At 49.4% G+C, this 16,117-nt stretch overlaps 1 protein-coding gene across 4 annotated transcripts in view; it reads left to right on the top strand.

The window, feature by feature from the left end:
* OGT (O-linked N-acetylglucosamine (GlcNAc) transferase) overlaps nt 1-16,117 on the top strand; it is a 513,172-nt gene that overhangs the window by 289,360 nt on the left and 207,695 nt on the right. For all 4 annotated transcript variants that reach the window (XM_086948604.1, XM_086948603.1, XM_086948602.1 and 1 more), the window contains exons 16-18: nt 14,322-14,492; nt 14,601-14,717; nt 14,804-14,971. In XM_086948604.1, coding sequence (XP_086804730.1) covers nt 14,322-14,492; nt 14,601-14,717; nt 14,804-14,971 — 456 coding nt within the window. The remainder of the gene's footprint in view (nt 1-14,321; nt 14,493-14,600; nt 14,718-14,803; nt 14,972-16,117) is intronic.

The raw sequence follows: 16,117 nt of genomic DNA, 5'->3' as shown, positions 1-16,117 counted from the left end.
CAGAAAGCAGACTTCCTTCTAGAGACACCTCTCCCCACACAAACTAGGAGCCAGTACCTGCCCATGCTCGAAAGCGTCATGGAACAGGGGAAAGAGGCTTTCAAGGAGCCTGCAAGCTGCAAAGCCGTCACTCCCAGGACGGAGAAAAAGTATAAGCATTCCTCCAAGGACCCACCCTACATCCAGGGCTCGGTCTCAGCAGATTCCATCATTGCAGCCACGTCAAGGAAAAGGGCCAATGTGTCTACTACTTCAGGGACACCTCCAGACAAAGAAAGCAGGAGAATGGACCTCGTGGGCAGAAGAATTAAACGGAATGCTGCAATGCACTGGCGCATGGCAAATTCCAACGCGCTGTTCAACAGGCACCAGTGCCGAATCTTGGTTGAACTGGGCCAGTTAATAAAGAACATGCTTCAGGAATTCAAGCAAAGAGCTGAAAATCTTGTCGGAGGGGAAGAATGTGGCAAACTCTTGCATCAAAACTGCCCTAGACGGAGCAGACTCCTCCAGCAGGCTCATGATGATGGGCATCACGGAAAGGAGACTAGCCTGGCTCAAGATTTCAGGCTTCAAGCCAGTAGTGCAACACTGCATCCTGAACACCCCGTTCAATGGAGAGACGTTGTTCGGGGCCCCAGTAGATAAGATCAGCCAACTAAAAAAGGAGAACGAGACTGCAAGATTCATGGGAGCATTGCAGTTCAGAGGTACTAAAAGAGGCACCCCCTCGCGAAAACCTAACGGGAGGGGAGGTAACCAACCAGGAACATCACACCACCAGCCAGACACCCAGTCACAGCAAGGGCAGCACAAACAGTCCCGGCAGTACAAGCAGAGAGACGAGTCCTTTAGCGGGGAAGGAAATGGACGTGGACAGAGTAGGAGAGGGGGACAACAACCCCCCTCTAAGTGACTTAATCGAACTCCATGTGCCCTCCCAAGCAAAAGCACAAACACTAAACACAGGAGTTATGCGAATTAAACACCTGCAAGCATGTAAGACCAGTGGGAGGAAGACTCAGCACTTCTTCCAGGAGTGGAAGAGGATAACTTCAGACAAATGGGTACTCAACATCATACAGTTCGGGTACTGCATAGAGTTGGAAAGGAAACCAGCAAACAAAGCCAAAAAGAAGAAAGCTATCAAGGAAAGAGCTAGAGCTACTTCAAGAGGAAGCAAAAGAGCTCCTGCAAAAGCAGGCCATAGAACCAGTGCCTTACAGAGAAAGGAACAGTGGTGTGTACTAAACATACTTTCTGGTGCCAAAAGTAGACTAAACAATGAGACGCATCCTAGACCTAAGATTCTTAAATTCATAAGAACGCAAAAGTTCACAATGACCTCCCTACAAGAGGTACTTCCTCAATTGCAAGGCGGAGACTTCATGGTCACCATAGACCTCAAGGATGCCTACCTGCACATCCCAATGAACAGAGGGCACAAATCATCTGCTCCGATTCATCATCGGAGAAGACCACTACCAGTTCATAACACTGGCGTTCGTACTCATCCGCACCAAGGGTCTTCACACGTGTCTAGGGATACCATTTGAAATAAGGATGCGAGCACTGGCTATGAACTGAGAACTGAGCGAGAAACACGAACTACATGAACCATGATGCTAGAGGTAATCACGCTGGACGTGTCAGCTGCATGCTCCCACCCCCTTTGTTGTTTAAAATGGCTCCTGTGAGCCGCCGAGCTGACGAGCTCGGGAGCAGAGCCTGCATGCTGAGAGCGTAACTGGTCCTGATGGATGACGGCAGCATGTCCAGAAACCTGTTAATATTTTTTCTCAACTGATGAAGGAATAATCCAGAAACACGTGTCTAGGGATACGCTTTGAAATAATGATGCGAGCACTGGCTATGAACTGAGAACTGAGCGAGAAACACGAACTACATGAACCATGATGCTAGAGGTAATCACGCTGGACGTGTCAGCGGCATGCTCCCACCCCCTTTGTTGTCTTCACAAAGTGCCTCGCAACACTCTCAACACACCTACGAAGGGAGGGATACACGTAAACCCATAGCTCATACAGAACATGCAAGCAGCACGCACAGAGGGTGACAAGCACACTGATGAACCTGGGATTCTCCATCCACTGGGGGAAATCCTCAATGGAACCAGAGCAGATAAAAATCTTCCTGGGAGCACAGATCGACACCTTACAAAGCAAAGTGTTCCAGAGCAAGAAGAGAGCGGTAGCACTGGTGAAGGAGACTCTGCTCTACCAGAAGGGGCAAGCTCGGACAGCGAGCAAAATCATGGGCATGATGGCATCATGCATACACCTAGTGCCAAATATACGGAGACCCTTACAGGAATGGCTACAGGAGCAATGGTCACAAGCTACAGGTCGTTGGGAGGATCTAGTGGTTGTAACGCACTCAGTGCAGAAAGAGATGGCATGGTGGAACATGGGGAACATAACAAGGGGGAAGCCTCTGACGCCACCAACGCCAACAGTGACCATCACCACAGACTCATCCCAGAAAGGATGGGGAGCTCACATGGAGAAACTCAGTGTGAGGGGTCTGTGGACACCAGCAGATGCGGTCAGACACCTCATTTACCTGGAGTTGAAGACAATTTTCCTCACTATAAAAGCATTCCAGACAAAGCTGTACAACCAGAGAATGTTGATCCAGACAGACAACACAACAGCGATGTTCTACATCAACAAGCAGGGTGGGACACAATCAACCCCGCTTTCTAAGCTAGCGCAGGAGATATGGGCATGGGCCATCCCACTTAAGATAGACCTGCTAGTCATACATCTACCAGGGAAGGACAATGTAGAGGCAGATTGGCTCAGCAGACAGACATCGGCATCTCACGAGTGGGATCTCCATGCACAAAAAACAAGGGGGCTGTTCGACAGGTAGGGAACACCGTCTGTGGACCTATTTGCAACACGCCAGAATGCAAAATGCTGAAACTTCGCTACCCGGGGAGAGGTCCCTGGGGAATGCCCTATGGATAGACTGGTCGAAGACATTTGCTTACGCTTTTCTCCCGATACCGCTGATGCACAAGGTACTCAACAAGTGCAGAACGAGCAACATGACACTGATACTGGTCGCACCGCAGTGGGCCAGGCAGACCTGGTACTCACAGATCATGGAGATGGCAGAGGGCACCCCACAGGTTCGGGAGGAGAAAAGACCTACTCTCCATGCAAAACGGAGAGGTGCTGCACCCAGAGCCAAAGAGCCAGAGCCTAGAAGCGTGGCTCCTGAGGACATAGAATTTGGGCATCTGAAACTACCGGAAAACACCCTGAGGCTGCTTCGGGAGGCACGGAGCCCCAGCACACGAAAGTGCTACGTATCAAAATCGAAGAGATTCACACTGTGGTGCAGGAGGGAAAGGCGGCACAATAAGATGCAGAAGGTCTCAACAGTGCTAAAATACCTCACGCACCTGCTCGAAAAAAAACTAAGCTCATCCTCATTGAGAGTTCACTTGGCAGCGATAGTCGCTTACACAAGAGGGGAAACATGTAAGAGATTCTTCACATCACAGGTGGTTGAGATTCCTGGAGGCAGGAAAGAGGATTGCACCACCAAAGAGGGTGCCGCCACCTGAATGGAACCTTAACCTAGTCCTAACGGAGCTCATGAAAGAGCCTTTCGAGCCAATTCAGAAAGCATCCCTAGAAATGCTAACCATGAAAACAGCTTTCCTGGTAGCAATCACCTCACTGTGCAGAGTAAGCGAGCTACAGGCGCTAACGCTACAAGAAACCTACATCCAGATTCACAACGATAGGGTGGTAATGAGAACGGACCCACACTTCATGCCAAAGGTGGTGTCAAAGTTCCACATGAACCAGACTATACAAATACCAAGTTTCTTCCAGACACCGGCCACAAGTGCCGAACGGGCTCTGCACACCCTAGACGCCAGAAGGGCAGTCATAATAATAATAATAATAATAATAGGGGGTCATGTAAAGCGCATGGTGACGCACAACGGCGTATCCCCGCGCTCCGATACGAGCATGGTAAGAGGCGGTACTGAGGGGAGGCCGTTATTTCACATATAGGAGTGTTTTTAGCTTTGCTCTGAATATCGACTCATTAGGTTCCAAGCGCAGCGCAACCGGAAGTTTATTCCAGCTGGATGAGGCAAGATACCTAAAGGACCTGCCGCCCATCCTAGCTCTGGTCACTTTGGGAATGGTAAGGCGCCCTGATCCAGAGGATCTGAGTTCGCGTGTCGGCTCGTAATGAGTCAGGAGACCCTGAAGTGGAAAGGGTGCCCTGCCGTTAATAATCCGATGACAGGTGCAGAGGGCCTTGAATTCCACCCTGCTTCTGACCGGGAGCCAGTGTAAGGCCTGGAGAGCGGCTTTGGAGGCTGATCTTCTCGGCAGTTTGAGCACCAGCCGGGCAGCGGCATTTTGCAAAACCTGAAGGCGGCTCAGGTTTTTCTCAAGGGTACCCAAATAGAGCAGGTTGCCGTAGTCCATTTTGGACGTGACTAAAGCGTGCACTAGTGTCCTGCGGGCTTCGGTGGGAAGGAGCTCCAATACCTTCCTGATGGTCTTAAGGATCCCGAAACAGGTGCCAACCACCCTGTTTACCTGGGGACCAAAGGTCAGATCGCAATCGAACCAAATACCTAAATTCCTCGCCTCCCGGCAGGGAGTAGGAGCTGGTCCCAAGCACGGCGGCCACCACGCCGACGTCCATGCCGCCCGATCACCCCCTACCACCAGCACCTCAGTCTTGTCGCCGTTGAGTTTAAGGCAGTTGGCAGACATCCAGGCAGCAAGTTCTTGCATGCATGCTCTGAAGATGTCTGCCGCAAGACCGGGCGCTCGCGATAGGGAGATGACTAGCTGCGTGTCGTCGGCGTAGGATACCATGCGCAGGCCGTGTCTCTCAACTATGGAGGCGACCGGGGCAACATAAAGGTTAAAAAGCGTCGGGCTTAGGGACGAGCCCTGAGGTACCCCTTGGTCCAGTGCCACTCTCCTGGAGTAGCAGTCGCCCTGCCTGACTTGAAAACCTCGGCCCGACAGAAACGACTGAATCCATTTTAGCGCTGCGTTGCCTACCCCTGCTATGTTCAGACACTGTAGCAAGATGGAATGTGCTACAGTGTCGAATGCAGCGCTGAGATCCAGCAGGATCAGAGCCATGGTATGGCCCTCGTCGGCCCCCTGTCGGATGGCTTCTGATGCCATGAGGAGTGCCGACTCAGTCGAATGTCGAGGTCTAAATCCAAATTGGGTGGGGTGTAGGAGATTTGTCTCTTCCATGAACTGCATTAGCTGCAAATTTGCCACCTTCTCCGCCACTTTCGAAAAGTAAGGAAGGAGGGATATGGGTCGTAGATTTTCCAGCTTTTCGAAGCTGATGTTGGGCTTTTTTCGGAGGGGAAGCACAACTGCCTGTTTCCACTCACGAGGCAGGGTGCTGGACCTGAAGGAGATGTCCAACAGGTGCCTGATATATGGTTCTAGTGTCGTCAGGCTGTCAGCCAGCCGTTTCGGAGACACAGGGTCCCGTGGGGAGCCTGACTTCACTGACCTACAAATTTTAATCAGGTCTGCTGCTGACGGGATAGAAAAATTGAGCAGCAAGTTTTGTCCGTTCACCTCCCTATCAGGAGCTACGAACTCTCCTCCGACTATTGGTTGGGCGGGAAAGGCGGAGTAAATTTTGGACACTTTGTCGGCGAAATACTCGGCAATGCGATTACAGGTGACCGCAGAGCAGTCCACTGGCCCCGCTGATGAATTGGGGACAGCCAGAGACTTGTATACACTGAACAGTTCTTTCGCTGAGTTCTCGGCATCCATTATTCTACTGGTGTAGTGGGCGGTCTTAGTTCTCCTGATCAAATTATGGTATACTCTTCTGTTGACGAGATATCTCTCTCTCGCCTGACTATCAAAGGCTTCCCTCCATTGCCTTTCCGCTCGCTTGCACTCCCTTTTGGCACCGCGCAGCTCCTCATTGAACCATGGTGCCGATCTCTGTTTGCGCCCGCCCTCCTTAGTGTGACCCAGTGGGGCGGTGCGATCTAATGCAGCCGTGATGCGATCGTTGAGCAATTTATTTGCCGAATCCGCATCGTCACCACCAGGGGGACCCTCAGCAGTGAGAGCTACATGGAATTTCGGCAGGGAGAACCTAGCCCATTTGCGTCTAGGATAATTGAGAGGAGTGGAATCGGTCACCTTTTGCTTGGGGAGGTGGATTTCAAAAGGTACCAAAAAATGATCGGTCCACGGGAGAGGCACTGGGGGCGCCACACTTACTTCCTCCCAGTTAGCGAAAACTGGATCGAGTAGGTGGCCATGTTGGTGTGTAGGGAGTTGGCTTTTTAACTCTAATTGAAGTGATTGAAGATCCTGCAAGAACTCCCTCGTACCTATGTCGGATAGATCTTCGAGATGCATGTTAAGATCTCCCAGTAGCAAAAACCTGTCTCTCCGCAGCGCTATCTCCGTAACACATTCTATGAGAGTGCCCTTAAACCTCGCCAGAGGGCCCGGCGGGCGATAAACTAAGTAACCCTTCACAGTGGTACCCCCATTAATTTTTATTGTGAACACCCCCACTTCACCTGCCGCCAAATGGACTGATTCCAGTTGACAGGCCAGGTGATGTTTAAATGCAAGCGCTATGCCTCCTCCTCTGCCCTCAGATCTATCCAATCTAACCATTTGATAATCTTCCGGCAGTGCTTGAATGATTTCCGGGTCGGAGTGCGCATCCAGCCATGTTTCTGTAAGGAACAGTAGGTCCAATTGTCTATCCATGAGTAAGTCATGGATGTCAAGCTTATGGCAGCGCAGCGATCTCGCATTTAGTAGGCCACATGACAGGGAGGGGTTGTTCCCGATGTCTGAAATAGTAGTGCAGAACTGATATTGGCAGTGCTTGCAGTCTGAGTCCACCCCTGTGTGCAAGATGTGAAGTCCAGGTCTGCATTTTGCGGAGGACAGATTTAAAAGCTCGTCCCTACTCCATATGATCCGATCCACAGGACCAGGGGTTGAGGCCCTGGGCCGTGTCCGGACGCGGACGGGCGCAGACGGGCTTGGCTTTGGCGCGGCTTCGGCGCGCGCCCGGCGCGCCCGCTGCGCCCGTCCGCTGCGCCTCCTGGGCCAGGGTGTCATTGTATGGAGTCAGGTGCGGGCGGGGCAGAGCACTAGAATGCTCGCTCAGCTCGTCCCCCTCACGCAAGATGGCGGGACCAGTGAGGTGGGAACGGGGGTTCGCGCCCTGCACTCTCCAATAAAGTTTAAAAACACATGGGCAGTCTTTATACACGCAATCTATCTAAAACAAATAGCAGCAGTATTTTTAAAATATTAGCAGCAGTCACAATACATGAACAGTACCGGCTTCTGTAGTCATGCACTACATTGAGAGAACAAAGGGCCACAGGAAGACAAAGCAGTTCTTTGTGTCCTTCGCTAACAGTTTCATGGGTAAACCAGTAACTAAAGGAACAATTGTGCGATGGATCGCCCAAACAATACAGTTCTGCCACAAGCGGGCAGGACAGGAACTAGCAGGGGGGACACGTGCCCACTCTACCAGGAAAAAGGGAGCTACAATAGCCTTCCTAGCCAACCAACCCATTCAAGACATATGCCTGGCGGCAACATGGGCTTCGGTGCACACGTTCACGAAGCACTACTGTGTGGATATACAGATGAACAAGGAAGCACAAGTCGGACAAAAGGTGCTTCAACACATATTCAATAACCAAAGCTCTTCTTCCACCCAGCCGCCACAAACATGAGAAACCACTATAAAGTCTATGCACAGCGTAGTGAATCCAGAAAGATTCTCGCTGCAAAACGAATCGTTTCTTACCTGTCTGTATAGTTTTGCAGCTTGAAGATCTTTCTGGATTCACTAGCGAACCCAGTCACCTCCGCCAGAAAGATGAGGCTGGAGAGAAAAGGGGGTTTAAACAAAGACAATTCTTGGAATAACAAACCTTGGAGGTTAAAGCGGTGAATAATTTTGGTTAAACATTGCCATAACTTCGGTAACAGAACAAACACGAGAAAAAAGAATCCGAAGATGGCGCCCAAGAGTGGGAGCTTCCGCAGGAAGCATGCCGACGTCCCTGGAAATACACCAAAAGGTGAGACGTCGACGCCCACGTCTGCTCCGAAAAAAACCCAAAGAAAAGACTACGATTCCGGACCCAACCACAAGACCGCGGAATAATGCACAGCATAGTGAATCTAGAAAGATCTTCAAGCTGCAAAACTACACCGACAGGTAAGAAACTATTCGTTAAGACTCCACCTTTAGATTGTATTTTTCCTACATTTCCTTTTGGACTTTCAAGTGCCAGCTCTGGGACTTCTAACCCTGCAACGGAAAAACATCTGCCGACAGTGTATCTTGGGTTTCAGCTGTGGACTTCTTCCGTTCTTGTGACGAGACTTTACATGACTGTTAGACGGTACCTCACCTTGGAGCAGCATTGCTGCAACTGAGAATTCCGGTCTTATTTGGAGAATGACTGAGGGGTAGGTGGTATGGAGAAAATATCCTTCCACTTTTTTCCATAAGTGCAAGTAGAAATTTTTCTGGTCTGGCCAACATAGTGTGTGTTCTGACAGAAATGTCCCATGTGTGGTGATGGGCGTGCATCCCTTCACTCAGTGTCCTGGGTGCACGGGCATCAGGATCCCTGCTACTGATTTTTGGTCAGACGAACAGATATGTCTACGCCATGACCTAGGCCTGTCTCATGGTCATGCAGGCTTGTTAAACTGGGAAGGGCTCACCTTGCGCTACCCTAGAAGTGGTAAAGGGTTTTCTGATGGATACATCTGCCAGTGGATTCCTCACCTTGTGAATATCCCCTGTGCCAGCAGCCTTTCGGAAATATTTTGTAGCTCTCCATGCTGACGAGGACGGCGTCGTAGAACCTTGGCTACGCTCGCGACTCCGCTGAAGTCACTAGAGCCATAAAGGAGCCTCGTCGGCGTGATGACGTCCGTTCCCTTTTTTCTGCGCCTTCGACGCTAACGGTTTTCTAGGGCTCTCCGTTGTTACGCTTGATACTTCTTTTTTTCTGGCTGTATTCCTGTGCTGCTTCTGGTTTCCTTTCAAGGATGTTGAGGAAGTCCGGTTTCAAGTCTTGCAGGGAATGCGGAGGACCTATGTCCATTACTGATTCACACGAGGACTGTGTTTGGTGTTTATCTTCGGACCATGACGTCGAGGGATGTGCTTGCTGCAGAAAAATAAATCCGAAGGCGCTGAAGGAGAGAGAAGCAAAGCTCTTCATAGTGAAAATGAGAAAAGAAAAAAGAGGTAGGAGAAGGTCTAGGTCTCGTTCCAGATCGAGGTCTGGCTCTAAGTCGGGGCATACTTCGAGAGCCAAGAAACACAAGGAGTCATTCATCAAGACTCCATTCTGATAAAGAAGCGGCGCCGAAGTCGACCTCTTGCCGTACGGACTTTGTGTCTCCTTCCTCTCGAATCCAGCTTCTCCTGAAAAATCGGCTTCACCTGCAGTTTCTCCACCTCGCTCTCCGACGCCGGTTCTCTCACCGGCTTAGGTTTATTCTCCGGCTCCAGAATAAGAGATTCATGTGCCGGATGATCAGGCGACTCCATTGGTTCCGACGTCGGCTGGCCCGAATACGGTAACGCCTGCCTCAGTTTTAGTCCTGGGAGTCTAGCCTCTCCAGCTCCGGGTCAAGATCCGTCACATCCTCAATGCTATGTACGGAATCTTTAACAGGGCAATGCACCCCTCTGGTGCGCCTTCGGGTCCCATGGGTCCATTAGCTTTTAATTTGGGGGTTCCTTAGGCCTAAACCCAGGCCCCTTTCATGCCTTTTCTTCCGGCGGCGCTGTCTTGGCATTTCCCAGCGCTGAGAATATCGACGCCGCTTCCATCTTCTCCGGTGCCTTCTATTGGACCTCGTTCGGCGCAAACTGTGCCGTCTGATCCGTGCACGACGCCGGCTCCGAATCCAATGGAGTCGGTCTTGGCTCCATCGACACCTGCACCTAGAATAAAGATCTAGGAGAGAAGCCTGAAGGGTTTTAGAGGAACAGAGTTACCAGTTGGAGAAGATGGAGTAAGGTGAGCTCCAGGACTCTGATGAATATTTTCCTGAGTTGAGAGAATCAAGTGGCCTTTATCTCTCCAGAGTGGTAACTTTCACCTGCATCTGATACTCCTTCCAAGGATGTGGTCCCATATCATACAGTGATCAAAAAGGCAGCAGAACTTTTGGCTATTCAGCTTCCCACTGAGTTTAAGTCGAACATTTTAACAGAAGTTCTCCATTCACCTTCTGAATTAGAAATTCTACTGACATTCAATGAGGCAATCACTGACCCTGTGATGGAAGATTGGCGCAAGCCTTTTTCTGCTTCAGTTTCCAAAACCATTGCACGGAGATACAGGGTGGCTTCGGGGGATGTTGAATTTTTATCCACTCATACTTCTCCGGAAAGTCTAGTTGTTCAGGCTGCCTTTTCCTAAAGATCTTCGGGTGCATTTCTGCAGGTTCAGGCAGACCGAGTCGAAGAGACTTGATTAATCTCCCAAGAAAGTATTCTCCTCGGCAAGCATGGCATTAAAGTCAACTAATGCTACCTGCCTTATGGGTAGATATATCCATGCTTTAATGGATTCGGCTAAACTGCTGGCACCTAAATTGTCCGAGGAGGATAGAAAGAATTTTGAGGAAGTGTTACATGATACTCAGGTGGCTGCACGTCCGGTGATACAAAGTGGATTAGACACTGCTGACTCTGTCGCCAGAATCATGGGATCTTCTGTGGCTACTAGGGTGGATGGCTGAAGTCCACAGAGTTCTGGGCAGATGCTCAAGCTACGCTTTTAGACCTACCCGTTGATGGTTCAGGACTTAATAGGAACAAGGCAGATGCTGCTTTGGAGAGATTTAAAGACAGCAAGGCAACAGCCAAATCTCTTGGTCTACAAGCTCAATCTAGATGCTTGTCATTTAGCAGATAGAGGTATTGGGAGGTCGTCCTTTCGGACATATAGGCAATCAAAAGCAGCAACAAAACACCTTATACAAATCCTATAGAGGCAAAAACAGGGGTTGCCCTCAAGGCTGTCAGCCCTCCTCCTCCCTCTACACCCCCCCTTACCACAGCAAAGCAGCCCTAGATTCCCCATTCTGAATCATGTTGGTCCTGTGGGGGGTCGGCTTACTCATTTTCGACAAGATTGGGAATCTGTCACAACGGACCTTTGGGTTCTCAATCTTGTGGGAAATGGGTATGCCCTTCCCTTTTGGGAATTCCCTCCAAATTACCCTCCTTACCAAGGTGCTTGCTCAGGGGACCATCTCCTTCTCCTGCAGGGGGAAGTCCTAACCTTATTTTAAAAAGGTACAATAGAGGTGGTTCCAGAGCGGGAGAGGTCAGAGATGCTACTGCCAGTATTTCCTGATACCCAAGAAGGATGGCAGGTTACGTCCAGTCCTGGATTTCAGGATCTTGAATCTTTTTCTGAAGCAAGAAAAGTTCAAGATGCTCACCCTTGCGCAGGTTCAGCAGGCGCTGCAACAAGAGAACTGGATGGTGTCGATAGACTTGCAGGACTCGTATTTTCATATCCCGAATCTTAAGTCGCACAGGAAGTATCTCCGTTTTAGGGTGGGTTTGCAGCTTACTACTTAACCTAAGGTGATGGCAGTGGTGGCAGCCCATCTTAGACGATCGGGGATTCTAGATTTCCCCTATCTGGACTGGCTTCTCAAAACAGTCGCCAGAGATGGTGCTTCATCATCTGCAGGGAACAACCCATCTGTTGTTCCAATTAGGTTTTTAAATAAACGTGCCCAAGTCTCACCTGGTGCCCTCTCAACGCAACCTGTTCATAGGGGCGGTACTGGACACTGTCTGTCGAGCATTCCCTCCACCACAAAGGAATCTCGACATTCAGGAAATTATTCCCTTGTTTCTGCTCGGTCTGTTTGCTTCCTGCATTCTGTTGGTCAACCATGCACGCTGGCACAGGAGGGCGCTCCAGTGGTGCCTCCGCAGACAGTGGTATCAACACAACGGAGATCTAGGGGAGTCAATCTGGATCTCCAGAGAGGCTGTAGCGGATTTGTCTTGGTGGAGCGTGGAGGGCAATCTGTCTCAAGCAAAGCCCTTCCATCTCCCTCCATCAGTGGCCACAGTGATTACGGATGCATCCACTTTAGGGTGGGGTTCTCATCTGGGGGACCTGGAGATCAAGGGTGTGAGAAAGTAACTTTATATATACTGGACTATAATGCAGTACAGTGTGTATAGAGTCCACCAACTCCAGAGGTATAACAGAGGTTAAAGTCAGGACTGACACCACTCTCAAAAGTGGTAGCTTGGTCAAGCAGTAAGGCAGTACCAGAGGACAGTGTAAAGCATTTGTTCTAAACACTCAGTTGCAAAAGGTTTCACATACTCAAGGACTGAACTCCAGGCTAATTGTTTTTATATAGAAATATATAGTTTTATTTTTAGAACCAACCGGCATAAAAATATACTTTTCTCGATATGAGTATTCTCATGTAATTACTTTGCAAGGAAGCAATAAAGTTTGTAAACACAATAGATACAGGTGTTGCTGAAGGCAACACAAGTCTAGACACACTTTAGCATTGAGCTCAATGGGGTTTCAACATATAATTACAGTTGATTACCACACAGATTACTTTAGTAGATTCAGTCCTTGGGTCTAAACTGAAACCAATTTAGTACAACCGTTTTAGTTACTGTTGTGAATTTTTCATGAATATAAAGCGGTTTTAAAAGTTCACACTTAGAAACTTTTCAATGTAAATCAGACAATGTTATCCAATGGGAGAAAATTCAGGTTGCAGGTAAAGTACGATCGTGTTACTTTTGTAATCCAGCACTGGTCTCCTAGGACCAGCACTGGGGTCTTAACTCCAAACAGGTAGGTAATTGCGTTTCAGTATTTCGTATGATTTTTAAAGAATATTTCAAGTTTTCAAAAGTAGACACTTCGAAGAAATTTCAGAGAAAAACAGACAATGGGTTCCTATGGAGAAAATACAGATTACTAGTAAACCCGATAAGGATTACTTTTGCGGCTCAGGACTGGGCTACCAGGTACAGTACTGGCTTCTCCCCTGCTCACAGGCGAGTACTTCGGAATTCGGCTGATTATATATGAATATTTTCAGTTTCCAAAACTTCACACTTAAAAAAATTTCGGGTCAAAATAAGTCAATGTTATTCAATGGCAGGTAAGTGAGTTACCGGTTTCCAGGTGAGTACTTGGCTGGTGAATTTACGGTTCTGAGCATAGACTCAGGGGCCCCCCAGGGTCAGATAAGTACAGTTGGTACACCCCCAGTGGCACCGGGGTGGCCGGGTGCAGAGTTAGGTAGGCCCAGTGTTATCCAATGAGAGAAAGGGGGCCTCTGGTTGGTGGCTGATGGATAGCAGGCCACGCGGCGGTGGGAGCTGGGCTCCTGGTCACTTGCTCAGGGCAAATGGGGAAGTAGGATAGGGTACAGGTTGCACTGCCAGGTGCACTTGGGTGACTGGGTGCAGGGTGCTTTGGAGCCGTCGGGCGCTCAATGTTATTCAATGAGGAACTTGAAAAGGTAACGGGCTGCAGGCTCGGGGACGAAGGATCTTCTGGAGCGACTAACACTTCGAGGGGTAAGTTGTGATCTTGGAGGATAGGTAGGCACCCAGGAGTGGGGCACAGGGGGCCGTGGGGCGCCGGGTGCCGGGGTGTCTTTTGAGGTCAGGAAATCTTGACCCCTGCTGGTGGCAGTCGGAGGGGTCCTCTGTCCTGAGGCTGCAGGCGTCGTCTGGGTCGTCGAGGAGGGTCCCAGTCGCCGGATCGTCGTGGTCCTTGATCAATCTGGCACGGGCCTTGCTCGGCGGGTGCAGAGTGGGTTGGTACGGAGCTTCCTGGCTGGCACCAGGGGGGGGGGTTGTTGCAGCAGAGCCTCTGCTGATGTGAGTCCCAGGCTTTAAGAGGGTCTAGGCAGGTCCAGGTGCAGGTTCCAGGATCGACAGGCCGCTAGGGCTGGGGCAAAGTCAGTTGTTGTCGTCCTGCTAGCAGCTGCACGAATACTGAATTTAGGGACGTTACAGGTAGCGCTAGGACAGGGACCAATAGGTCCCTGTCCTGGGGTGGGTACACCCCCTAGCCTGCTCCTCTCCTGTGGGAGGGGGGCAGGAGCCTAGCTATGATTGGGCAGGGCTCCCCATCTACAAGATGGTCGTGATATTAATCTTTTGATGTTTTCCAGTTCTGCCTACCTTACAAACCCACCCATTATTTCCTTTCCTTGCAGGCCATGTGGTTGGGTTACCCAGGAACCAGTGGGGCTCCATTCATGGATTATATAATCACTGACAAGGAAACATCACCCATTGAAGTGGCAGAGCAGTATTCTGAGAAGCTGGCTTACATGCCCAACACCTTCTTCATTGGTGACCATGCCAACATGTTTCCACACCTGAAGGTAATCTCCTCCATGATGGAGTCATCTGGGCTGTTTTGTAGGGTGCATGCATCATTGGCTGGTGTTTACTGACTGGAAGGTTAATCTTGGGTTTGTCTCAATTTGCAGAAAAAGGCAGTGATCGATTTCAAATCTAATGGCCATATTTATGACAACCGCATCGTTCTAAATGGCATCGACCTGAAGGTGTTCCTTGACAGCTTGCCAGATGTGAAAATGGTGAAGGTAAGTCATCTCTGTATGAACTGCTCATTCTCTGAGGCAAGTACAGATTCATGAACAGTCTCTAATCCTCACATTCCATTCCTCAGATGAAATGCCCCGATGGTGGTGACAATTCAGACAGCAACTCTGCTCTCAGCATGCCAGTCATCCCCATGAACACCATTGCTGAGGCAATAATTGAAATGATCAACCGTGGACAGATTCAGATAACCATTAACGGCTTCAACATCAGCAATGGATTGGCAACTACACAGGTAAAAGGGAAATGAACCCTTCATTGGATATTATGTGGCGAATATGCCCCTGCTAGCTGCTACAGCAGTAGATGATTGTAGTGGAGCTGGTTCCATCCATATGTAGATAAAGAGGGTGACATTTGGTAGCAGAGACCAAGCCTGCGAGTCATGTAAAGGTGCTGAAGTGATCTGTCCGGCATTATGTGAAACAGTTATTAAAGATATGTAGAGACCAGCAGCCAGTGCAAAACGCACCTTAAGAATTGAGAGCAGTTCAGCCATACCCAAGATATGCACTTTAATGTGAAAAGCATATAAAAGTATAAAATGCTACCAGAAATGGGAACTTTGGAGAACTCAAGTGACATTTGCGTTTGTTTGTCTACTGTGCACATAGGTAATCTGTTTTATGTTATATATGTAAATTGTGCATTGTGGTGCCACAAGTGTTGCAAAGTCATCCTGTTCCCTGGGCAACCCCAACTTTTTGCTTACTGGTGGTAACTGACTGACCCTGGGATCTGCCTAATTAGGCCCAGGGCCAGTGCTATTCTGAAAACACTCAAAATACAGTGAAAACACCTACATACTATAGGGTACATGGTACACCTGTGATTGGCATGACCTACCCCATAGGGATCTATTACATAATAGGGCAGGTGGATTGAAACTACCTCTGTCCCTAGTGTGTAACGGGGCATGGTAATTTGGAGGCCAGCAGCCCTTTTCTGCACTTGCATGTGTCCACTGCTGAGCCTGAGGTCAGTTTAAAAGTAGCCCTGTTTTACAGTACTGCTTTTAGAGTAAATTGTGCCCTGTAGGAAAGTGGGTTTCTGTTGCAGTAAACCCCCCCACTTTTTGCCAGACAACGGATGTACTTTGACTTGATGTGCCCTGGGTCCCTGTCCCAGGTTCACAGGGCCTGTGTTTGTTCCCCAAAACTAACCTGTTGGAAAACGAGGCAGCAATGAGAGCAGGGTAACTCCTCATAGTTATGACCACATCCTGTAGAGAGTGGCATTATTTTGTCCCAGAGTGCACCTGTTAGAAGGTGGTTCTGACAGTAGGGGCCACCCGGATTTTTTGCTTTTTGAGCACCTAATTGTTGAGCTTTTACTGTGGGGAGCCTCATAATCAGGGACTCACCCACAGTGAACTCCTAAT

The sequence above is a fragment of the Lissotriton vulgaris genome, unplaced genomic scaffold (assembly GCF_964263255.1).
Source record: "Lissotriton vulgaris unplaced genomic scaffold, aLisVul1.2 SCAFFOLD_759, whole genome shotgun sequence".
Classification (NCBI taxonomy): Eukaryota; Metazoa; Chordata; class Amphibia; order Caudata; family Salamandridae; genus Lissotriton; species Lissotriton vulgaris.
The sequence above is the reverse complement of the archived record's forward strand: the minus strand, read 5'-3'. Positions and strand labels throughout refer to the sequence as shown.